The sequence below is a fragment of the Mobula hypostoma genome, chromosome 7 (genome assembly GCF_963921235.1).
Source record: "Mobula hypostoma chromosome 7, sMobHyp1.1, whole genome shotgun sequence".
Classification (NCBI taxonomy): domain Eukaryota; kingdom Metazoa; phylum Chordata; class Chondrichthyes; order Myliobatiformes; family Myliobatidae; genus Mobula; species Mobula hypostoma.
This window is the reverse complement of record NC_086103.1, coordinates 182059339-182085811: the sequence shown is the minus strand read 5'-3', so window position 1 is coordinate 182085811 and position 26473 is coordinate 182059339. Positions and strand designations below refer to the sequence as shown.

Below are 26473 nucleotides of genomic sequence, written 5' to 3'. Positions count from 1 at the left end.
ATCGTCCTTCCTACATTACTGTATGGAGCTGAATCGTGGATCACCCACAGCAGACACCCGAAAGCCCTGGAAAAATACCACCAAAGACTTCAGATAAGGTGGCAGTGCGCTCGGACATGACAGGCTCTCAGGGGACCAAACAAAGGTGTTTTTGTCTCTTTTAAACATCTTTTTTATGATTGCAAGACAATGCTGGGCTTTTAAGAACTTCAGATACTGTGGGTCGATGCCATTAGCGAGCTGCTGATTGGCGGAGGAGCTGGACTTGGTGGGCACCCTGTTGCTGCCCGCTACAGGAAGGCATCGGAGTTGGTGCACGAAGGCAGGTGATGGGCTTGCACCTTTCTCTTGTGGTCGCAAGACCCTGTTGGACGTCGGTAACGTAAGATGCCGCAGGCCCGTTCCCCTCGTTTGTTGGCGCGACGGATAGCAGGGGAGCTGTGTGGTCTCAGCTGCAGCGAGGACTAGGCCTCAACCCACGGTTTACCTGCAGCTGCAGTCCAGGAGCGGAGAAGCCGGAGGCAGTGTAGCCTCGGAAGGTGCATGCTCAGTTGGGAGCTGGCATTTCCTGGTGGTGCTGCCCTCTAATGTTTGATCAGTGGAATGACAAGCTGGAGTGTGTGCATGCCTGTGGGTGTGTTTGTCTTCAGGCTGCTGTGAAGGGCACCATCAATTTGTGGACATGTCACTCAGGGACTTGGGCTATATATATATATATAGTGTGACTACATGTTTGGCGAAACCCGACGCAGACCGGGAGACCGCTTTGCTGAACACCTACGCTCTGTTCGCCAGAGAAAGCAGGATCTCCCAGTGGCCACACATTTTAATTCCACATCCCATTCCCATTCTGACATGTCTATGCACGGCCTCCTCTACTGTCAAGATGAAGCCACACTCAGGTTGGAGGAACAACACCTTATATTCCATCTGGGTAGCATCCAACCTGATGGCATGAACATTGACTTCTCTAACTTCCGTTAATGCCCCACCTCCCCCTCGTACCCCATCCGTTATTTATTTTTATAAACACGTTCTTTCTCTCTATCCTTTTTCTCCCTCTGTCCCTCTGACTATACCCCTTGCCTATCCTCTGGTTTCCCCCACCCCTTGTCTTTCTCCCCGGACCTCCTGTCCCATGATCCTCTCGTATCCCTTTTGCCAATCACCTGTCCAGCTCTTGGCTCCATCCTTCCCCCTCCTGTCTTCTCCTATCATTTTGGATCTCCCCCTCCCCCTCCCACTTTCAAATTTCTTACTCACTCTTCCTTCAGTTAGTCCTGACGAAGGGTCTCGGCCTGAAACGTCGACTGTACCTCTTCCTAGAGATGCTGCCTGGCCTGCTGCGTTCACCAGCAACTTTGATGTGTGTTACACGTTTGCTTGATGCCTTGAATGTGCTGTGCGTGCCTTGTATAGTGTCTGTTTCATACCCTGGCCCCAGAGGAATGCTGTTTCATTTGCATGTTCATGGTTCTATGATAGTTAAACTTGAACTTGAACCTTAAGGGAGATTTTGAGGATCAGCTGAAATGATAGATGCAGTAACACCAGTGTACTGGAGGAGGCCAACATGAACAGCATCTCCACCACGATAAAGTAACGCCAACTCCAATGGATAGGTCATGTCATCCGTATACCGAACTCGCGTCTCCCCAGACAGATCCTTTAGTCCCAGTTGAAGGAAGGTCAGTGAGTCTCTGGTGGGCAAAGGTAACGTTCAAAGAAAGCTTCAAAATCAGTCTGAAGAAATTCAACATAACATCTAAAAATTGGGAAGACAGTTCACTCAATACACTTGGAACAAATATGTTCAAGAGGGAGATGCGTTACATGAGAGTGAACTCCATTGTGCCGAGCAGCGAAAGGAAAACTGAACAACCACAAACGACAGCCTCCTGAGGACCCACCATTAGACAAGCCCTCAGGAGAACATCATACTCAACTCCAGCAATCATGCTAAAAGACTCTTGAATGGATGCCATACGATAAAAATGAATTGTTGATCTTCCGATCCACCTAGGTGTAGCCTTTGCACTTTATTTGTCTGCGTCTACACTGCAATTTCTCTGTAGCTGTAACACTATACTCTGCATTCTCCTTTATCACTGAGGCATGGAATGATCTGTCTGAATCAGAATTACGTTTAGTATTATTGACATATGTCATGAAATTTTTTGTCTTGTAGAGTGCAGTTCATTAAAAAATTAAATTACAATAAGAAGATAAAAAGTCAAAGAGGCCCTTTGGCCCATCTAGTCCATGCTGAACCATTTAACCTGCTTGCTCCCATTGCCTTGCACTGGGACCATAGCCTTCCATATCTCTACCATCCAAACTTCTCTGAAACAATGAAATTGGGCACATGCATCACTTGTGCTGGTAACTCGTGACACACTCTCACATCCCTCTGAGTAAAGAAATTTCCCTTCATGTTCCCCTTAAACCTTTCACCCTTAACCCATGACCTCTGGCTGTAGTCCCACCCAATCTCAGTAGAAAAAGCCTGCTTGCATTTACCCTATCTATACCTCTCATCATTTTGTGTATCTCTATCAAATCTCCCCTCAATCTTCAATGTTCCAGGGAATAGAATCCTAACCTTTTCAATCCTTCCATCTAACTCAGGTCTTCCAGACCCGCCAACATCCTTGTAAATTTTCTTTGTACTCTTTCAACCTTGCTTACATCTTTCATGAAGGTTGGTGAACAGCACACTATACTCCAAATTTGGCCTCACCAACATCTTACACAACTTCAACATAACATTCTCTGTACTTTGATTTATGGAAGCCAATATACCAAAAGCTTTCTTTATGAACCTGTCTACCTGTGATGCCACCTTCAATGAATTATGGATCTGTATTCCCAGATCCCTTTATTCTTCTACACTCCTCAGTGCCCTACCGTTCACTGTGTAAGACCTACCCTGTCAAAGTGTGATAAGTAGTGCAAAAAGTGAACAAAAAGTGAGGAAGTGTGCACAGATTCATGGCCTGTTCAGAAATCAGATGGTATGTAAACTAAATCTTTTCACTGGATCTCAGAACATGTGACATTAATAAACCAATTTCCATTGACCTAGTCAGTATTCAAAGTTCAAAGTACATTTATGATCAATGTATGCATACCAAACACAACCTTGATTCAGCTTCTTGCAGGCAGCCACAAAACAAAGAAACACAATAGAATCCATGAAAACTTCACACAAACCAACAACAACAAACATCCAGCATGCAAGATAGAGGAACAAATTGTACAAAGAATAAAAAAGTAAACAAATATCACAGAGAACATGATCTGCAGAGTCCCTGGATTTGAGTGCACAGGTACGGGGTCAGTTCAGCACTGAGATGAATGCCGATGGCTGCAGAGTGTGGCCGCCTCAGAATACCGCAAAAATTGTAGATTGTTCAAATGATTCAAATGCAAAGGTTCAAAAGTTAGTAGTATTATCAGCACCCCGCAAAACTTCACCTTATATCGGTAGTACTATCTTGGAAACCTAATAATACCATAAGACCATAAGACATAGGAGCAGAATTAGCCCATCTGGCCCATCGAGTCTGCTCCGCCATTCAATCATGGCTGATCCTGTTTTTCTATCTCCTCCTCAACCCCAGTTCCCAGCCTTCTCCCTGTAACCTTTGATGCCATGTCCAATCAAGAACCTAACCTGCCTTAAATATACCCAATGACCTGGCCTCCACGGCTGAAATTCCACAAATTCACCACCCTTTGGCTAAAGAAATTTCTCCGCATCTCTGTTTTAAAAGGGCACCCCTCTATCGTAAGGCCGTGCCCTCTTGTCCTAGACTCTCCCACCATGGGAAACATCCTTTCCACACCTACTCTGTCTAGGCCTTTCAACATTCGAAAGGTTTCAATGAGATCCCCCCTCATCCTTCTGAATTCCAGCGAGTACAGACCCAGAGCCATCAAACATTCCTCATATGATAACCCTTTCATTCCTGGAATCATCCTTGTGACCCTCCTGTCAACCCTCTCCAATGCTAGCACATCTTTTCTAAGATGAGGAGCCCAAATCTGTTCACAATACTCAAGGTGAGACCTCACCAGTGCCTTATAAAGCCTCAGCATCACATCCTTGCTCTTGTATCCTTGACCTCTTGAAATGAACGCTAACATGGCATTTGCCTTCCTCACCACCAACTCAATCTGCAAGTTAACCTTCAGGGTGTTCTGCACAAGGACTCCCAAGTCCCTCTGCATCTCAGATTCCTAGATTTTCTTCCCATTTAGAAAATAGTCCACACATTTATTTCTAGTACCAAAGTGCATGACCATGCATTTTCCAACACTGTATTTCATTTGCCACTTTCTTGCCCAATCTTCTAATCTGTCTAAGTCGTTCTGCATCCTACCTGTTTCCTCAACACTACCTGCCCCTCCACCAACCTTTGTATCATCTGCAAACTTGGCAACTAAGCCATCTATTCCATCATCTAAATCATTTACAGTATATACAGCATAAAAAGAATTGGTTTCAACATCAACCCTTGCGGAACATCACTAGTTACTGGCAGCCAACCAGAAAAGGATCCTTTTATTCCCACTCGCTGCGTCCTACCAATCATCAATGCTCTAACCATATTAGCAACTTTCCTGTAATACCATGGGCTCTTAACTTGGTAAGCAGCCTCATGTGTGGCACCTTGTCAAAGGCCTTCTGAAAGTACAAATATACAACATCCACTGCATCCCCTTTATCTATCCTACTTGTAATCTCCTCAAGGAATTCCAACAGGTTCGTCAGACAGGATTTTCCCTGAAGGAAACAATGCTGACTTTGTACTATCTTGTCCTGTGTCACCAAGCATTCCATCACCTCATCCTTAACAATTGACTCTAACATCTTCCCAACCACTGAGGTCAGGCTAACTGGTCTATACGCTTGATCAATCTAACCCTTCCCTTCCATATTTGTAGGTGATAAAAGATAGAATCATAAAGTTATAGAACACTACAAAACTGAAACAGGCCTTTCAGCCCATCTAGTCCATCTCAAACTGTTATTCTGCCTAGTCCCATCAACCTGCACCTGGATCATAACCCTGCATTCCCTTCCCATCTGTGCATCCATCCAAACCATAAGACCATTAGACCATAAGAGATAGGAACAGAATTAGGCCATTTGGCCCATCAAGTCTTCTCCACCATTTCATCATGGCTAATCCATTTTCTTTCTCAGCCCCCAATCTCCTGCCTTCTCCCAATATCTATTCATGCCCTGACCAATCAAGAATTTATCAACCACTGCCTTAAATATACCTAATGACTTGGCCTCCACAGCTGTCTGTGGCAACAAATTCCACAGATTTACCACTCTCTGGCTAAAGAAATTCCTCCTCATCTTCATTCTAAAATGACACCCCTCTGCTTTGAGGCTGTGTCCTCTGTACTTAGATTTTCCTACCACAGGAAATATCCTCTCCGCATCCAATCTATCAAGTCCTTTCACCATTCAATAGGTTTCTGAATTCCAGTGAGTACAGGCCAAAGCCAATAAACACTCTTTGTATTACAAGCTTTTCAATCCCGGAATCATTTTTGCGTACCTCCTTTGAACCTACTCCAATATCAGCACATCCTTTCTAAGATAAGGGGCCCAATGCTGATCACAGTACTCCAAGTGAGGACTCACAAGTACTCTATAAAGTCTCAACATTACATCCTTGCTTTTATATTCTAGTCCTCTTAAAATGAATGCTAACAATGCATTTGCCTTCCTCAACACAAACTCGACCTGCAAATTAACCTTTAGGGAACTCTAGACAAGGGCTCCCAAGTCCCTTTGCACTCTGATTTTTGAATTGTCAGCCCATGCCTGGATATTGTCCAGGTCCTGCTGCATTTGGATATGAATTGCTTCACTATCTGAGGAGTCATGAATGGTGCAGAACATTGTACAATCATCTGCAAACACCCCCACTTCTGACCTTATGACCTTATTTCTTCTGTGACCCCTTTCAGTACCTTGGGGTGTACACCATCTGGTCCAGGTGACTAACTTACCTTCAGACCTTTCAGTTTCCCAAGAACTTTCTCCCTAGTAATTGTAACTTCAGACTCTTCTGACCCTTGAGTCTCTCGAATTTCCACCATGCTACTAGTGTCTTCCACAGTGAAGTCTGATGCAAACTACTTATTCAGTTTCAACGTCGTTATCTTGTCCCCCATTACTACCAATGCAGCATCATTTTCCAGCGGTCCAATATCCACTGAATAAACTTTTGGTATCCTCTTTAATATTATTGACTAGCTTACTTTTGTATTACAATCTTTTCCTTCTTAATGACTTCTTTAGTTGCCTTCTGTTGGTTTTTAAATCCTTTAAATTCCAACTAATTTTTGCACTATTATCTGCCATCTCTTTTGCTTTTATGTTGGCTTTCATTTCTCTTTGTCAAAGAATGTTGAATCTTTGTGGGTGGAGTTAAGAAACAATGTATAAAAAGCCCATTATGGGAATCATATATAGGCCTCCAAATAGTAGCCAAGATGTGGGGTTGAGATTGCAAAGGGAGCTGGAATAGATATGTAGTAAAGGTAAAGTCATGATTGTAATGGGGGAGTTCAATATGCAAGGGGATTGGAAAAACCAGTTTGGAGTTGGATTGCAAGAGAGGGAGTTAGTTGAATGCCTCTGAGGTGGCTTTTTAGAGCAGCTTGGGCTTGTGTCCGCTTGGGGAAAGGCTATCTTAGACTGGGTATGTGTAATAACATAGATCTTATTAGGGAGATTAATGTAAAGGAACCCTGAGGAGATGATGACCATAATATGATTGAATTCATACTGCAACTTGAGAGGGAGAAGCATCAGTATCGCAATGGATAAAAGGAATTATAGATGCATGAGAGAGGAGCTTTCCCAGCTGAAATGGAAAAGGATGCTGCTGGGGATGACGGCAGAGCAGAGACGGCTGAAGTTTCTGGGAATAGTTCACAAGGCGCAGGAGAGATATGTTCCATAGTAGAAGAAGTACTCAAACGGCTGGGGTACTTCTGAAAAGGAAAGTTAAGGGAAGGCTGTGCCTTACGAGCCTGATTGAATTCTTTGAGGATGTAAGAAAACACATTGATGAAGGTAGAGCAGTGGATGTAGTATATATGAATTTCATTAAGGCATTTGATAAGATTCCTCATGCAAGGCTCATTCAGAAAGAAAGGAGGGATGGGATCCAAGGAGATCACGCTTTGTGGATCCAGAATTGGCTTACCCACAGAAGGCAAAGGGTGGTTGTAAATGGTTCATATTCTGCATGGAGAGCGGTGACCAGCGGTGTTCCACAGGGATCTGTTCTGGGTCCCCTCCTCTTTGTGATTTTTTTAAATGACCTGGATGAAGAAGTAGAAGGGTGGATTAGCAAGTTTGCTGATGACACAAAGGTTGGGGGTGTTGTGGATAGTCTGGAGGGTTGTCATGTTACAGCGGGACATCGATAAGATGTAGAACTGGGCTGAGAAGTGGCAGTTGGAGTTCAACCCAGATAAGTGTGAAATGGTTCATTTTGGCAAGTCAGATTTAAAGACAGAAAATAGTATTAATGATAAAACTCTTGGCAGTGTGGAAGATCGGAGAGATCTTTGGTTCATGTCCAAAGGACACTCAAAGCTGCTGCGCAGGTTGACAGTGTTGTTAAGAAGGCGTATCGTGTGTTAGCATTTATCAACCATGGGATTGAGTTCAAGAGCCTTGAGGTAATGTTACAGCTAGATAAGACCTTAGATAGACCCCACTCGGAGTACTTGGCTGACAGGCAGGAGGCAGCAAGTGGGAATAAAGGGGGATTTTTCTAGTTGGCTACTGGTGACTAGTGGTGGTCAGTATTGGGACTGCTACTTTTCACCTTGTTTGTCAGTGATTTAGATGATGGAATTTATGGCTTTTTGTGACAAAGTTTACAGATGAAATGAAGATAGGTGGAGGGGTAGATAGTATTGAGCAAGCAATGTGATTGCAGCAGGACTTAGAAAAATTGGAAGAATGGGCAAAAAATTGGCAGATGGAATACAATGTTGGGAAATGTATGATAATGTATTTTGGTAAAAGGAACAATAGGGCAGTCTTTTATCTAATTGGGGAGAGGTTCAAATGGCAGAGGTGCAGAGAGACTTAGGAGTGCATTCAATACACTCAAGGAGAATAGAATATAAACACAAGGAGATATTGCTGAAGCTTTATAAGATACTAGACAGGCTGCACTTGGAGTATTGTCAACCGTTTGGCACCCACATCTCAGGATGTGTTGTCATTGGAGAGATTCCAAAGGAGGATTACGAGGATGATTCTGGGAATGAAAGGGTTAACATTTGAGGAGTGTTTGGCAGCTTTGGGCCTGTACTCACTGGAGTTTAGAAGAATGCAGGGGGGGGAGCTCATTAAAACCTACCGAATGTTGAAAGGACTGGATAGGGTGGATGTGAAGAGGATGTTTTCTATGGTTGGCTCGATACGTCAACTGTTTATTCCTCTCCTTAGATGCTGCCTAACCTGCTGAGTTCCTCCAACATTTGTGTATAGAAACATAGAAACATAGAAAATAGGTGCAGGAGTAGGCCATTCGGTCCTTCGAGCCTGCACCGCCATTTATTATGATCATGGCTGATCATCCAACTCAGAACCCAGCCTTCCCTCCATACCCCCTGACCCCTGTAGCCACAAGGGCCATATCTAACTTCCTTTTAAACATAGCTAATGAACTGGCCTCAACAGTTTGCTGTGGCAGAGAATTCCACAGATTCACCACTCTCTGTGTGAAGAAGTTTTTCCTAATCTCGGTCCTAAAAGGCTTCCCCTCTATCCTCAAACTGTGACCCCTTGTTCTGGACCTCCCCAACATCGGGAACAATCTTCCCGCATCTAGCCTGTCCAATCCCTTTAGGATCTTATACGTTTCAATCAGATCCCCCCTCAATCTTCTAAATTCCAACGAGTACAAGCCCAGTTCATCCAGTCTTTCTTCATATGAAAGACCTGCCATCCCAGGAATCAATCTGGTGAACCTTCTTTGTACTCCCTCTATGGCAAAGATGTCTTTCCTCAGATTAGGGGACCAAAACTGCACACAATACTCCAGGTGTGGTCTCACCAAGGCCTTGTACAACTGCAGTAGTACCTCCCTGCTCCTGTACTCGAATCCTCTCGCTATAAATGCCAGCATACCGTTCGCCTTTTTCACCGCCTGCTGTACCTGCATGCCCACTTTCAATGACTGGTGTATAATGACACCCAGGTCTCGTTGCACCTCCCCTTTTCCTAATCGGCCACCATTCAGATAATAATCTGTTTTCCTATTTTTGCCACCAAAGTGGATAACTTCACATTTATCCACATTAAATTGCATCTGCCATGAGTTTGCCCACTCACCCAACCTATCCAAGTCACCCTGCATCCTCTTAGCATCCTCCTCACTGCTAACACTGCCACCCAGCTTCGTGTCATCCGCAAACTTGGAGATGCTGCATTTAATTCCCTCATCCAAGTCATTAATATATATTGTAAACAACTGGGGTCCCAGCACTGAGCCTTGCGGTACCCCACTAGTCACCGCCTGCCATTCTGAAAAGGTCCCGTTTATTCCCACTCTTTGCTTCCTGTCTGCTAACCAATTCTCCACCCACACCAATACCTTACCCCCAATACCGTGTGCTTTAAGTTTGCACACTAATCTCCTGTGTGGGACCTTGTCAAAAGCCTTTTGAAAATACAAATATACCACATCCACTGGTTCTCCCCTATCCACTCTACTAGTTACATCCTCAAAAAATTCTATGAGGTTCGTCAGACATGATTTTCCTTTCACAAATCCATGCTGACTTTGTCCAATCATTTTACCGCTTTCCAAATGTGCTGTTATCACATCCTTGATAACTGACTCCAGCAGTTTCCCCACCACCGACGTTAGGCTAACCGGCCTATAATTCCCCGGTTTCTCTCTCCCTCCTTTTTTAAAAAGTGGGGTTACATTAGCCACCCTCCAATCCTCAGGAACTAGTCCAGAATCTAACGAGTTTTGAAAAATTATCACTAATGCATCCACTATTTCTTGGGCTACTTCCTTAAGCACTCTGGGATGCAGACCATCTGGCCCTGGGGATTTATCTGCCTTCAATCCCTTCAATTTACCTAACACCACTTCCCTACTAACATGCATTTCACTCAGTTCCTCCATCTCACTGGACCCTCTGTCCCTTACTATTTCTGGAAGATTATTTATGTCCTCCTTAGTGAAGACAGAACCAAAGTAATTATTCAATTGGTCTGCCATGTCCTTGCTCCCCATAATCAATTCACCTGTTTCTGTTTGCAGGGGACCTACATTTGTCTTTATCAGTCTTTTCCTTTTTACATATCTATAAAAGCTTTTACAGTCCGTTTTTATGTTCTCTGCCAGTTTTCTCTCATAATCTTTTTTCCCCTTCCTAATTAAGCCCTTTGTCCTCCTCTGCTGAACTCTGAATTTCTCCCAGTCCTCAGGTGAGCCACTTTCTCTGGCTAATTTGTATGCTACTTCTTTGGAATTGATACTATCCCTAATTTCTCTTGTCAGCCACGGGTGCACTACCTTCCTTGATTTATTCTTTTGCCAAACTGGGATGAACAATTGTTGTAGTTCATCCATGCAACCTTTAAATGCCTGCCATTGCATATCCACCGTCAATCCTTTAAGTGTCATTCTGGATTTCCAGCATCGGCCAGAATCTCTTCTGTCCCAGGTTCCTTTGTTCTAACACACTCCTCAGTGCCCTACCATGCACTGTGACAGTCCTACCTTGGTTTATCCCCAGAAAGTGCAATGACTGACACTCGTCTGCATTAAATTCCACCTGCCATCTTTCCAGCCTATTTCTCCAGCTCGTCCAGGTCCCTACTGCCATCTTTGATAGCCTTCCTCCTTGATCACATTTAGATCCTAAATGTGTGGTGTAGTTGCTGCTGGATGGGTTGCATATTTTTTATGATCTCTTTTTTTTCCCGTTCTGCCACAATCAGGCATCTGAAGCGGTGACCGATGCAGTGTCCGCACCAGGAAACATCCGACCGGCCTCGAGGCGGGAGTCGGTCATGAGGCAGGACTACCGTCCCTGGAAGGTCCGCCCCGAGCCCAGCTGTAAGCCCAAGCAGGAGTACACGCCGACCGACACCCCCTTCGAGAAGGAGACGCAGTACAAGAAGGATTTCAAGGCATGGCCCATCCCCAAGAGGAGCGACCAGCACCCCTGGATCCCCAAGGGGGAGAGAGGGAGCCAGACCCCAGTGCCCAGTGGGGAGGAGCCAGCTGGTTCAGCAGCGCCAACGTCAGCCGGGACGGCGGCCGTGCAGGACCCAGCAAAGGGCAAAGCCGCGGATGCTCTAAACAGGCAGATCAAAGAGGACAGAGGGACGGCCACTTCGTACAGGTAACATGCCAGCAGAATTCAACATAGAACACAGAACAGCACAGGCCCTTCGTCCCACGGTGTAGTGTCACGCTTTTAACCTACTCTTAGGTTAATCTAACCCTTCCCACTTACATAGCCCTCCATGTTTCTGTAATCCATCAAAGAGCATCTTAAACGTCCATAATGTATCTGCCTCTGCCAGCACCTCTGGCAGTGAGTTCCATCTAACCCTCACTCTCTGTGTAATAAGGCTATCTCCCCGCTGTACTTTTCATAGTCATAGTCATAGTCATACTTTAATGATCCCGGGGGAAATTGGTTTCTGTTACAGTTGCACCATAAATAATAAATAGTAATAAAACCACAATAGTTAAATAGTAAATGTAAATTATGCCAGGAAATAAGTCCAGGACCAGCCTATTGGCTCAGGGTGTCTGACCCTCCAAGGGAGGAGTTGTGAAGTTTGATGGCCACAGGCAGGAATGACTTCCTAAAATTTTGTTGTCTCGTGTTAGCCATTTCCGCCCCAGAAAAAAGTCTCTGGCTGTCCGCTTGTTGGATGCCTCTTATCATCTTGTACCCCTCTATCAAGTCACCTTTTATTCTCTGTAGCTCCAAAGAGAAAATCCCTCACTCCCTCATAAGACATGCTCTCTAATCCATGTAGCATCCTGGTAAATCTCCTCTGCACCCTCTCTAAAGCTTTCAAATCCTTCCTATAATGAGGTGACCGGAACTGAACACAATACTCCAAGTGTGGTCTAACCGGGGTTTTATAGAGCTGTAACATTACCTCACGGCTCTTGAACTCAGTCCCCCTGAATAATGAAGGTCAACGCACCATACACATGCTTAACCACTCTATCAACTTGTGTACTAACATTGAGGGACCTATGGATGTGAACTCCAAGATCCCTCTGTTTCTCCACACTGACAAGAATAACTTCACACTTCTCTGGGTTGAACTCAATTGTTTCGTTAAAATTCAAAGACTTCAAGGCCAAATGTTCATTGTATCTCTGGCCAGACCTCAGCTAAAGTGTCTCGTTCTTTGGAAGGTAGGAGCAGGCACACACAAGGAGATGGGAGCTGGAGGAGGCCACTCAGCCCCTCAAACCTGCCCCAGTCCTCAATATGATCTTGGAACCAAAAGAAAATCAAAAAGCTGGAGGGACCCTGTGGGCCAGGCAGCATGAGAAGTGGGCAGTCAAAGTCTCGGGTCGAGACCTTCATCTAGACTGGAAGAATAGAGGTGAGATGGTCAGTGTAAAGAGGTGAGGGGGAGGAGTGGTACAAGAGCTGGGAGGTGATGGGTGGATCCAGGTGAGGAGGGTTGATAGGCAGATGGAGGAGGGGAGAGTGGAGAGAGTGATTGAGGCTGGGAGGTGATGGGCGGATCCAGGTGAGGAGGGCTGATAGGCGGATGGAGGAGGGGAGAGTAGAGAGAGTGACCGAGGCTGGGAGGTGATGGGTGGATCCAGTTGGAGCATGTTTTATGGGGCTGAGATCCAAGTGAGGAGGGCTGATAGGCGGATGGAGGAGGGGAGAGTGGAGGTAGTGACAGAGGATGAGAGGTGACGGGTGGATCCAGTTGAAGAGTGCTGATAGGCAGATGGAGGAAAAGAGAGTGGAGAGAGTGACTGAGTCTGGGAGATGATGGTGGAAACAGTGGAGGTCTTCAGATGAGGGAATCTGATAGGAAGTGGAGTGTGGAACCAAGTGAGGGAGGGGAACCAGTGGGAAGGGTGTGTGGGTAATGGGCAGAAGGAGAGGGTGGAGGAGAAGAAAGAAGTAGGATGATGAGGTCTGTGGTGGATGTAGGAGGAACTGGGTAGAGACGCAAGACAGTGAGAGCAGGAATCACGATTTGGAGAAATTAACGTGCCTGCTGTCGGGTTATAGGCCACCCAGGTGAAGTCTGAACCGCAGTTCCTCTAGTTTGTATTGAGCCTCACCCTGGTAGTGGAAGAGGTCAAGGATAGACAGGCCGGTGAGGGAATGAGGAGGAGAATTAAAATTAAAATGGATAAGTTCTGATTATCAGTTATCCTGAACGGTAGATAGTCTCTTCGTTTATAGGGGATTTCTGTTAGGTGGCACAGGAACATAGTGGTTAGAGTGACACTATACAGCACAGCGTTCCGGGTTCAATCCCACTGCTCGTATGAGTTAGTAGTTTAATCGGTCCCAAGGGTGTAATTGGTTTGTTGGGCTGAAAGTGACTGTTACCATTTTATCGTGTTGGGAAGTTATGTGGCAGTTCCGCGAGACATTGCTGAGGCCACATTTGAAATATTGCATTCAATTTTGGTCACCCTGTGATAGGAAAGGTGTGATTAAGCAGGAAAGAGGAGACTGACAAAGATTTTGTTGGGACTCAAGGGACTGAGTTATGGAGCAAGTCCGAGCAGGCAGGGCCATTTTTCATCGGAGTGTGAGCAGAGGAGGGGTGATCTTACAGAGGTGTATAACGCCACGAGGGACGTAGACAGAGTGAATGCATGTGCTTCTTTTTCCTAGGGTTGGGGAAATCAAGAACTTGAAAGCAAAGGTTTAGGGTGAGAGGGGAGAAATTTAATAAGAATCTGAGCGGCAGCTTTATCACCCTGAGGGTGGTCAGTGTATGGAATGAGAGGACGTGGCTGAGGCAAGTACATTAAATGAGTAAACTGCCATAACCTCTTGCTCCCTGATAAATGCACGTTGTTCAAGGCCAGCAATTAACCTGAATTGAGTGACGTCAGCTGTTGGCGCGCCAAACAAGCCTTGTTACGACACGCTCCACACTCCACGTGAAAAGCTTCGGTTTTCGGAACTTTTTGGTTTTCAGGATTTCGGATAAGGGATTGTGGACCTGTACTTGGACAGGTAAGTTTAGAGTGGGGGTTTCCAATCCTGGGGTCCTTGAACCCCTTGGTTAATGGTAGAGGTTCATGGCTAATGGTAGGGGAACCCCAGGTTTAGAGGGATATGAGTCAAACGTGGGGAAATGGGACTAAGTTGGATGGGAACATTGATTGCACAAGCCAGATGGGCTGAAGGGTCTGTTTCTGTACTACAGGACTTCGTAACAGGTATGATGAGCCAAATGGCCTTAAATGTTCATCACTCTGAAAATAACGTCAAACACAAAACAGAAAGCATAGAACATAGAACATTTCCACACAGTACAGGTCCTTTGGCCCACGATGTTATGCTGACCTTTTAACCTACTCCAAGATCAATCAAGCCCTTTCCTTCTACATAGCCCTCCATTTTTCTTTCATCCACGTGCCTATTTAAGAGTCTCTTAAATGTCCTTAATGTATCTGTCTCTATCATCACCTCTGGCAGGGCGTTCCACACACCCTCTAATGTCTGTGTAGAAAACCTACCTCTGACATCTGCCACCAACCCCCCCCCCCATAATGTCCTCCAATCAGTTTAAAACTGCGCCCCCACATATTAGCCATTTCCACCTTGGAAAAGAGTCTCTGGCTGTCCAGTTAATCTACGCCTCTTATCATCTGGTACTGTATACCCCTATCAAGTCAGCTCTCATTCTCCTTTGCACCAAGAGAAAGGCCCAGCTCGCTCAACCTATCCTCATCAGACGTGCTCTCAAATCCAGGCTGCATCCTGGTAAATCTCCTCCGCACCCTCTCCAAAGCTTCCACATCCTTCCTATAATGAGTGACCAGAACTGAACACAGTTTTCCAAGTGTGGCCTAACCGGAGTTTTATAGAGCTGCAATATTACCTCAATCCCCTAACTAATAAAGGCCAACATACCGTCCGCCTTCTTAACCGTTCTATCCAATTGCACGGCAATTTGGAGGAATCTGCAGAGATATCCTCCATCACTCTATTGCTCCAAAAAGAAAATCCCTAGCTTGCTTCACCTTTCCTCACAAGAGGAGATGAGTGGGTAGGTGTAACACTTTGGCCGCTCACAGGAGTAAGTGCTGGGAGGGACATTAGTAAAGCACAGTATAGGGCCTGCTGGAGATAGTGGTAGAAGATACATTGGGAGCATTTAAGAAGGTCTTAGATGGATGAAAGAAAAATGAAGGGCTATGCGGGAGGGAAGGGTTAGGTTGACTCTGTTGGCACATTGGCATACTGTAGTGTTCTAATTTCGATCCTCCTTGGCTCCAAAGAGAAAAGCCCTAGCTATTGCTTTAAATCCAATTGACCAAGTCTCCCAGGAGCCCACTGGCCTTAACTTTTTTCGATCCGCCTAACATACAGTAAGTTGGCCATTGAGGACTCCGCCTGAGCCGACTGCTAGCCCCTCTGTGAGGATGCTTCTGTACCTCTGTGTCCCTGAAGAGAGAGCACACAGCTCTCTGGGAGCCTTGTGGGACCAGTAGGCACCACAGGCTGGAGTGCATACTAGCATCAAAATCAAAGTCAGGTTTAATATCACTGGATTATGCTGTGAAATTTGTTGTCTTATGGCAGTAGTATATTGCAATACATAATAATAAAAAACTATAAATTACAATAAACAATGTATATTTTAAAATTAAATTAAATAAGTCATGCAAAGGAGAGCAAAAAAGGGAAACATATTGAAATAGTGTACATGGTTCATTGTCCATTTGGAAATCTGATGGTGAGGGGGAAGTTCCTAAGATTGTTCCTAAGATGTTCAATGTGCATCTTCAGGCTCCTGTATCTCCTTCTTGATGGTAGCAATGAGAAGAAGACCTGCCCTGGGTGACTGCCCTGGGTCCTTAATGCTGGATGCCACTTTTTTGAGGCATCGCCCTTTGAAGGTGTCCTGGACACTGGGGAGGCTTGTGCCAATGATGGAGCTGGCCGAGCTTTCAACTTTCTGCAGCATTTTCTGATTCTGTGCAGAATCACAGAATTCCCTCCATACCAGACGGTGATGCAACCAGTTTGAATGCTCTCCGTGTACATCTGCAGAAACTTGCGAGAGTCTTTGGTGACGTACCAAATCTCCTCAAACTTCCAATGAGATATAGCTCTGTCATGCTTTCTTTGTAACTACCTTGATATGTTGGGCTCGGGATAGATCCTCAGAAATGTTGACACCAAGAACTTGAAGCTGCTCACCCTTTCTACAGCCGATCCTTCGATGAGGCCTGGTGTGTCTTCTCTGTCTTCCTCTTCCTGATGTTCACAGACAATTCCGTGGTCTCACTGACATTGAGTGCAAGGTTGTTCTTGTGACTCCATTCAACCAGCTGGTCTATCCTGCTCCTGTATGTCTCCTTGTCACCATCTGAAATTCTACCAACAATAGTTGTGTCATCAGCAAATTTATAGATGCCATTTTATCTGTGCCCAGCCACACATTGATGGGGCTGTATAGAACACAGAAAATAGAGGAGTGCAGCATAGGAACAGGTCTAGGATGATCACACTTTAATTTGAAAAGTAAGTAAATATTCTTGTGATGGTTGGCGGGGTGGAGCAATGTCTCTACCAAAGGAGGTGTAAGGTGCTCTTTCCCTCCGCTAGTCTGCAGATCATCCTTGGGCAAGGTGTAGCACCTGCTTAGCCCCCCAATCAGGGTCATGTGAAACCATGGGAGCAGGAGGTGGATGGTCGTACAAGCAGCCGGTGCATATCACAAGTCCTGGTTATGTGACCACGACGCCAGGCAGACAATCTCTGAAGAGTATTGATAACGGCTGGGGTCACCCATCTAGTAAAGACACTGTCCAGAAGAAGGCAACATCAAACCACTTCTGTAGAAACAATTATGGTCAAAGACCATGATCACTCACATCATACAACACAGCACACAATGATTATGGTGATGATCCTAGTGAACCTAATGTAAATCTGTGTACGTGTAAGTAAAGCTCGTCAGCCGTGGTTGGCAGCTCATCTAGGAGAAGGAGAACTCTCATCTCAAACCTCAGCTGCCTTGCGGCTAAACCCACTCATGGGGAAGACTTTGGGAATAAACCCAAGGAAAAATCCAGAGCTGGAGTTCCTGAGGCAGATCTACATTGAGTTCAACGCTGACTGGCAACTCCTGCGACTCTGCTGGTACCAAACTGTATCGGTCTCTGCCGTTGCTTTGGGTTTATCAGATATGTGGAGAGGGGGAACTTGCTACATAGGCAACAGCTTGCTCTCCATATTGTACTGCCCTGGCTTATGTATCTAGACAGCTAGGACACAATATCCATGGTTGACCCTGACCGACGGAGGTCTCATCATGCAAATAAACAAACGTTCATGTATAAATAGGTGTGCCCCTTGCTAGCTGTCTATTTCACAGGCAACTGCTAGAAATTACAGTCCATCATGCAAACCAGCCTCCCCTCCATGAACTCTGTCTCTGCCTCAGGATAGCAGCCAACATAATCAAGGACCCCTCCCACTATGGATAGTCTCTCTTCTCCCATCCCCCCCATTGGACTGAAGAAATAAAAATTACAGAGCTCATCCCACCATTCTCATGAACAGCTACTACCCCACTGTTATTTGATTCTTCGACAGACTTTTATATAGATGCCGCCAGGACTCAAGGACCTGAGTTACGGTATATGAAAAGGTTGAACATGCTGGGACTTTATTCCTTGGAGCGCAGGAGAAGGAGGGAGATCTTACAGAAGTATAGGAAGTTATGAGAGGTGTAGATGCAGGACTTTTCCCCTCAAGTTGGGTGAGACTGGAACTAGAGGTCATAGGTTAAGGGTGAAAGGTGAAATATTTAATGGGAACACTGAGTGGCGAACTTCTTCACACAGAGTGAAATGAGGGTAGGGATCGAGTTGCCAGTGGACGTGGTGGGTGAGGGTTCAATTGCAACAATTCAGAGAAGTTTGGATAAGAACATGGATGAGAGGGACATGGTGGGGTATGGTCCAGGTGCGAGTAAATGGGACTGGAGAGAAAAACAGGTCAGCACGGACTAGATGGGTTGAGGGGCCTGCTTATGACTCTGCTAAAGATGAACTCATGATCTACCTTGTCATGGACCTTGCAACTTATTGTCTGCTTGCTCTGCAATTTCTCTGTAACTGTAGCACTCTATTCTGCACTTTGATTTCCTTTTTTTAATAGCATGATGTGTGGGCACGTGGCCAAGTGGTTAAGGCATTGGACTAGCGACCTGAAGGTCGTGAGTTCGAGCCCCAGCCGAGGGAACATGTTGTGTCCTTGAGCAAGGCACTTAATCACACATTGCTCTGCAATGACACTGGTGCCAAGCTGTACGGGTCCTAATGCCCTTCCCTTGGACAACATCGGTGTCGTGGAGAGGGGAGACTTGCAGCATGGGCAACTGTTGGTCTTCCATACAACCTTGCCCAGGCCTGCGCCCCGGAGAATGAAGACTTTCCAGGAGCAGATCCATGGTCTCGCAAGACTAATGGATGTACTTACATATTGAATGATCTATCTGGATATCACACAAACAATAGTTTTTCATTGTGTCTCGGTTCACGCGGTAGTAACAAAGCAATTACCTACTGTGCCTCCCTGCAGGAACGAGTTCAGGGCCTGGACAGTGGACGTCAAACCCACGAAGGCCATCAAACCCAAGCAAACGTACCACCCTCCAGACGCGAAGGTCGCCCACGAGACCAGTTACAACACCACCTTCAGGGGCCAGTTCAGTAAACGGCCAGATATGATCAAGCCAGGGACAGCGGACACAAAGGGTCCGGAACGCAGGAGGATACGCAGCCTCTACAGCGAGTTCTACAGAGAGCCAGCCAAGGTAAAGGCAAACTCTGCAGCCCCACATTCTCTCAGCCTGGTCACCAGTAACTTATGGGGGAGGGAGTTTTGGGGAGCATCTTTTGTTTATTGCAGTGCAGCAAATGGCAACACGATAGCTTTGCAGTGAGCACAACACTTTACAATGTCAGCTGTAAGACCCAGGTTTGATTCCTGCTGCTGCTTGTAAAGGAGTTTGTACGTTCTCCCCGTGACCGTGTGGGTGTTCTCCAGGTGCTCCAGTTTCCTCCCACAGTCCAAAGACGTACAAATTAGGATTAGTAAGTTGTGTGGGCATGCTATGTTGGCACTGAAGCGTGGCGACACTTGATAATTTGATTTGATGCAAATGATGCATCGAAAAAAAGAGGAATAGTGAGCTAGTGTTCATGTGCTCATGGACTGTTCAGAAATCTGATGGCAGAGGGGACGAAGTTGTTCCGAAAGTAGTGAGTGTGAGTCTTCTGGTTTCTGTACCTCCTTCCTAATGGTAGCAATAAGAAGAGGGCATCTCCTACTTGATGAGGGTCCTTAATGACAAATGCCAGCTTTTTGAGTCACCGTCTTTCGAAGATATGCTCGATGCTGGGGAGGCTGGTGCCCATGACAGAACTGGCTGGGTTTACAACTTGCAGAAGCTTTTACTGATCCTCTGTAGTGGCCCCTCCACAGCTAGTCGGAATGCTCTCCACGGTACATCTGTAGAAACTTGTAAGTCATCAGGGTGGAAGGGTTGGTGGAAACAATAACTGTTTATTCCCGTCCATTGATTCTGCCTGACCTGCTGAGTTCCTCCAGCATTTTTGTGTGTGTTGCTCAAAATTTACAGCATCTGCGGAATCTCATGAACTTAAGAGGGTCTGCAGATGCTGGAAATCCAAAGCAACACATGCAAAAAAAAAGCTGGAGGAACTCAGCAGGTCAGGCAGCATCTATGGAAATGAATAAACAGTTGACATTTTGGGTCGAGAGCCTTCATCAGGACTGGAAAGGAAGGGGGAAGGTGCCAGAATAAAAAGGTTGGGGGCACGGGAAGGAGGACAGCCAGAAGGTGATAGGTGAAACCAAGTGCTGCCTATCACCTCACCCTGGTACCTCTCCTCCTTCCCTTTCTCCTACGGTCCACTCTCCTCTCCTATCAGACTCCTTCCTCACCAGCCCTTTACCTTTCCTACCGACTGGCACCAACAATCATTCCAGGGTCAAAGTCATTTAGATAACACTTCTTCTCCATTAAAATGCTTGTTGAGCCTCTTGACCGTGTCTGCGTGCTTTTATACATTGTGATGCTGCCACATGATTGGCTGATTTTATATTGTCATTAATGAGCAAGTGTATCTAATAAAATGGCCACTGAGTGTATGCTGCATAATATTGTGATTCTAACAATTATTTTTCGCCCCCTTTCCCCACCCCACACTTCTGCCTCTTCCTTCAAGCCGGAGAAGCCTAGCGCCCAGACATCGAAACCAAAAAAGCCGTCCAGCCATAAAACCCCCCGAAAAGCCAAAGAGAAACACGGCACGTCTAGTCGGGCAGTGAAGAAAAAGGCGGCCGAGAGCACACCAGCCACCAAACCGGAAGAAGGCGAGAAAAACCAGGAGATCAACAACAAGTTAGCCGAGGCGAAAGAGTGATGTCGCCAACACGTCTGTGACTGGGGCAACTGGAGAATGATCAGACCTTTTCCCGCCAGACGAAGGCAGCCCTCTGTCACACACAGATCAATAGTTCAGCCAGAGTATTTATTGATGACTATGCATCAGCCAAGGATTTGGGAGTTGGCCTGGTGTATGACACTCTGAAAGCAGAGTTTACTTAAAGAATAAGGGAAACTACAGCAACTTCTCCCAATAACAGCTGGATAATTTCTCCAGAAGGAAGCAATCTATGGAAGATAGTTAGATATAAGTTATATCCATAAAGTCAATCTTGTACACTTAGAGCAGGGTGGATGCCAAACTTGATTGACAAGGGAATTACCCAATCATTTCCACCCTGGCCGACCGTAAGATTGTCAATAAATATAGCCTAGATAAACACAGGCCAGAAGAGCCTGATTCAAAACTATAATTCTCTTTATGTATAAGATAAGATTGGAAGACATGGGAACAGAATTAGGCCTTTTGGCCCATCAAGACTCTTCAGCCATTCAATCATAGCTGATTTATTATCCCTTTAAGACCCATTCTCCTGCCTTCTCTCGGTAAACTTTGATGCCCTGACTAATAACGAACCTATCAATCTCTGCTTTAAATATACTCAATGACTTTGCCTCCATTGCTATCTGTGGCAATGAATTCCACAGACTCCCCACCCTCTAGCTAAAGAAATTCCTCCTCATCTCTGATCTAAATGATTGCCCCTCTATTCTGAGGCTGTACTCTGTAGTCCGAGAATCCGCCCCCTAGGGAAACTTCCTCTGCGCATTCACTTTATCTAGGTTTTTCAACAGTCGATAAGTTTCAATGAGATCTCCCCCCCCCCCCATTCTTCTTAACTGCAGCAAGCAGAGGCCCAGAGCTATCAAATGCTCCTCATACATTAACCCTTTCATTCCCAGGGTCATTCTCATACATCTCCTCTGGATTCTGTCCAACACCAGCACATCTTTTCTTAGATAGGGGTCCAAAGCTGCTTACAATACTCGGTCTGGCCAATGCCTTATAAAGCCTCAGCATTACATCCTTGCTTTTATATTCTAGTCCTCTCAAAATAAATACTAACATTGCATCTGCCTTCCTCGCCACCAACTCAACCTGCGAGTTAGCCTTTAGGACGGTGGTCTCTCAGCTCTCCCCTGCTCAACTGCCCTCCTTCCCTCAACCCGCCCATCCCTTCCAGCCCAGTAGTATGTCTGAATCCTGCATTAGTGAATTAACAGACTGCCCACACACTGAACAGTGCCATGGGGGGAATTGGCACTGATCAACACCGAGGACAAGAACAGTCAATAACGACGAATACACAGTGGACAGGAGAGTCCTATAACATGTCAGTGAGGCCTAATTTGGAGTATGGAGTGCAGTTCTGGTCACCTACCTTCAGGGAAGATATCAACAGATTGAAAGAGAGCAGAGAAAATTTACAAGGATGTTGCCAGGACTTCAGGACCTGAGTTATAGGGTTAATAGGTTAAATAGGTTTGGACTTTATTCCTAAAGTGTAGGACAATGAGGGGAGATTTGATAGCTCTATACAAAATTATGAGGGGTATAGATGGGGTAAACGCAAGCAATCTTTTTCCACCGAGGTTGGGTGAGACTAGAACTAGAGGTCATGAGTTTAGGGTGAAAGGTGAGATGTTTAAGGGGAACTCGAGAGTGAACTTCTTCTCTCAGGGTGTGGCGTGAGTGTGGAACGAACGGAGAGCACAAGTGGTGGTTGCAAATTCGACTGCAACATTTGAGAGGTCTGGCTAAGTAAGTGGATGGGAGATATACGGAAGGCTATGGACTGGGTGCAGTCGATGGGACTAAGCAGAGTAACAGCCTGGCACAGACTAGATGGGCCAAAGGGCCTGCTTCTCTCCTGTAGTGCACTGTGACTCCCTGGGAGGATAGCACCAGGTTTCCGCAGAGCAATCTTAGCTGTTAGTCCTTCTCACAATTCACACATAAACCACTTGAATTCCTGTTTCCATCACTTACAGAATCTGTAACTCAGCCCAAAAACTACATATTTCTATACACTCAGTGGACACTTAATTATCTACCTCCTGTACCTAATAAAGTGGCCATTTGGGTGTATGTTTGTGGTCTTCTGTTGCTGTAGCCCGTCCACTTCAATGTTCGATGTGCTGTGCATTCAGAGATGCTCTTCTGCACACCACTGTTGTAACACGTGGTTTTTTGAGTCTGGTCATTCTCCTCTGGCCTCCCTCATTAACAAAGAGTTTTCTCCCACAGAACTGCTGCTCACTGGATGTCTTTTTTTTCCCACGCCATTCTCTTTAATCACTAGAGACCAGTGTGTGTGAGAATCCCAGGAGATCAGCAGTTTCTGAGATACTCAAACCACCCTGTCTGGCACCAATAATCACTCCACAGTCAAAGTCTCTTAGATCACATTTCTTCCCCATTCTGATGCTTTGTCTGAACAACTGAGCCTCCTGACCATGTCTACATGCTTTTATGCATTGAGTTTCTGCCACGTGATTGGCTGATTAAATATTTGCATTAATGAGCAGGTGTACCTCATATAATGGCCACTCCATGTAGGATCTCTAACTCACTTCCGCACAACTCCCACAAACTCTTCATTCTTAAAAAAATATATTAGTTTTCTGGTTAAGTCCATGCCATACCACTTTTTCCCAGCTTCCCACACCCAACGATTTGCCAGGTGAAAGCAGAATTAGGCCATTCGGCCCATTGAGTCTGCTCCGCCATTCCATTATGACTGATTTACTATCCCTCTCAACCCCATTCTCCTGCCTTCTCCCCATAACATTCGACACCCTGACTAATCAACCTCTGCCTTAAATATATCCAGTGACTTGGCCTCCATAGCTGTCCGTGGCAATGAATTGCACAGATTCACCACTCTCTGGCTAAAGAAATTCCTCCTCATCTCTGTTGTAAAGGGATGAACCTCTATTCTGTGGCTGTACCCCCTGGACTTTGACTTCACCCACTGTAGGAAACATCCTCTCCACGTCCTCTCTATCTTAGCCTTTCAATTTCAATGGGTTTCTGTGAGATTCCTCCAGCTCCTCATATGGTAACCCTTTTTCATCCCTGGGATCATTTTCATGAACCTCCTCTGGACCTCTCCGATGCTGATACTGTACATCCTTTCTTAGATAAGAGGCCCAAAACAGTGCTCACAATATTCCAAATGCAGCCTGTCCAATGCCTTATAAAACCTCAGCATTACATCTTTGCAAAAGAAATATATCCTCCTGTCCATTTTTGCTCTTCTGCCAATCACTTTGATTATTATCAACCTGCAGAACTTGGTCCTGAACCAAAAGACTGGACGAAAGGGCGGGGCGGGGGGGTCGGCTGTCGGCTGGGAGGGTGGGGAGTGTGTCAGGAGCTGGTTGTACCATCACCCTTGTTGGGGCCCAAGACTGCCTGAGCTGGTGAGGACCTGCTGAGGCCGAGAGCAGGTAGGAAGCTTGGTTAGTGTTTGGACTGGGCTAGAGACCTCATTGACTGCCTGAACATTGGCCAGAGTGAGGAAGGGGGTCGAGTGCCAGCGTGGCGGGGGTGTGTCTACCACCACCCACTCCTGCGTCAATTGTGGTAGACGTTCGCACATGAGGACGTGTCCGGGGGATGTGCACGCTGCCACGCCAAGGTGGCCTAATGTCTTATTCGCATACGCAGACACGAGTGAGCACAGCACGCACAGACTGATGTGAATGTAGGATGTAAACACGAAAGCACATATACACTAATGTCCCTCTGATGGACATGAGCATGCATGATCTCTTCGTATCTCTCTGTCTCTCTCTCCCCCCCCACTCACTGTCCCTCTGTCTACTGCCTGTCTCTCTGTCTATAAACCTCTCTCGCTCACTGTCCCTCTGTCTCTGTCCATATCTCTATTTACCTCTCTGTCACTATCTCTCTCTCCCTCACTAATTGTCCCTATCTGCTGTCTGTCCCAATCTCTCTATGCACCTCTCATTTTGTCTCTGTCATTCTCTCTGCTCCCTCTGTCTGTCTCTCTCTCCTTCTCTCTCTCTGCCTGACCTTCCTGTTCACTGTCTGCTGTTATGTCTTTCTGTCTGTCTGTCTCTCTCATGTCTCATTTTCTCTTTCACTCACTCACACACACGTACCGCTCTCTGTACTTTGATCATGGAATGCTCCCCGAACGTTTCAAGAATTGATGGGAAGACTCTCCTCACTGCCTCCCCCCCTCCACCCCGTTCCAGCCCCGGTAACTGACCCCCCGGTGACAGGGTTGGGTATGTCGCACTTGGTCGCGTTTCAGTCATGTTGTGGTGGTGGGAATGATCAGTTGATGTCAGTGTGTAGCTCCCGGTTGTGATGTGATTTGTGAACGTTGCTTGCAGTTATTTACCAATAAATGCTGATTGCTGAAAATGTCCCTGAGGTGTTTGCTCATCATCGTTCTGATTGTCCGTCCCACACTCAGAATCAGGCATGACGTCGTGAAATCTGTTGTTTTGTTACAGCGGTACAAGAGTTTGTTCGTAAAGATTCCAAATGAACATCGGTGGTTCAGCCAAGTGACACCACAAGAAGTAGCATTCTCAAAACTAGCACCCTGCGATTAGTGCGAATCACGCATGCACTTAAATATTACAAGTAACATGGAATTCCCAAGCCTATCAAGATAAACTTAACAAGCTTAGGCAGAAAGCAGCAGGAGACTGCATTGGGGAATCCAAGTTGGCGGTGAAAGCATCAATAATTTCAGATATGCAGATGAAACTGTGTTAATTGCAAGTACGGAGGAAGAACTACAAAACTTAATTGATATAGTTGTTGAAGAAAGTGCAAAAATGGGTCTATCTATCAATCGCAAAAGGACAGAATGTATGGTGATATCCACCAGGAGCAGATGTGGTCGTCCAGGAGGCTGGGAGTCTCCAGGGCCTCCCACATCTGACACCGAGAACAGCTAACTGGCCTCACACACATACTTTCTGTCTTTATTTTAAACAGATAACCTACCGGGCCCCAACCCCTTATCACCTAAGCCCCGTTGAGCGAAAGCCTTCCTACTCTGTCTCCCACTACTCTGACGCCTGCTCTGTAAATCTGTCTTCCTTTTAAACTCTTCCCGCTGTTCTCACTGGCCGACCTGCACGTGCTTGCACAGTCACGCCCCGTTCAAACCGCTGAAGAAATAACTGGAAATTCACTGGAAATTAAAGAAATATATTAGAATTTATGAAAATCTATAAACAAAGACGGACAAGCAACCGATGTGCAAAAGAAGACAAACTGTGCAAATACGGAAAGTCAATGATACTGAGAATTTGAATTCAAAAGATTCTGCAGACGCTGGAAACACACACAAGATGCTGGAGGAGCTCAGCAGGCAGTCAACATATCAGGCCCGGACCCTTCATCAGGACTAATTATCCCAATGAAGAGCCCGGTGAAGGGTCTCCGTCTGAAATGTTGATCATTTTTCCTTCTCCATAGCTGCTGCCTGACCTGCTGAGAACATTGACTTGAAAGTGAGTCAAAAGATTGTGGAACCAGTTCAGTGCCGAGGGGAGTGAGGTTATACGCTCCAGTTCAGCAGCCTGGTCGTTGAAGGGTGATAACTGTTCCTGAAGCTGATGGTGTGGGAACTCAGGTTCAGTACCTCCAGCTTGATGGTAGTAGTGAGAAGAGGGCATGGCCAGTAATTCCCTCTACAGTGAAGGTGGGTGCCCTCGGGTTAACAC

General features: G+C 45.9%; 1 protein-coding gene across 1 annotated transcript in view; it reads left to right on the top strand.

The window, feature by feature from the left end:
• The window catches only part of map6a (microtubule-associated protein 6a), a 52762-nt gene extending 27613 nt beyond the window's left edge, over nt 1-25149 (top strand). Inside the window, exons 2-4 of the mRNA XM_063054669.1 lie at nt 11018-11424; nt 18862-19096; nt 20535-25149. Coding sequence (XP_062910739.1) covers nt 11018-11424; nt 18862-19096; nt 20535-20732 — 840 coding nt within the window. The 3' untranslated portion in view covers nt 20733-25149. The remainder of the gene's footprint in view (nt 1-11017; nt 11425-18861; nt 19097-20534) is intronic.
• Nucleotides 25150-26473: the final 1324 nt, after the last annotated feature.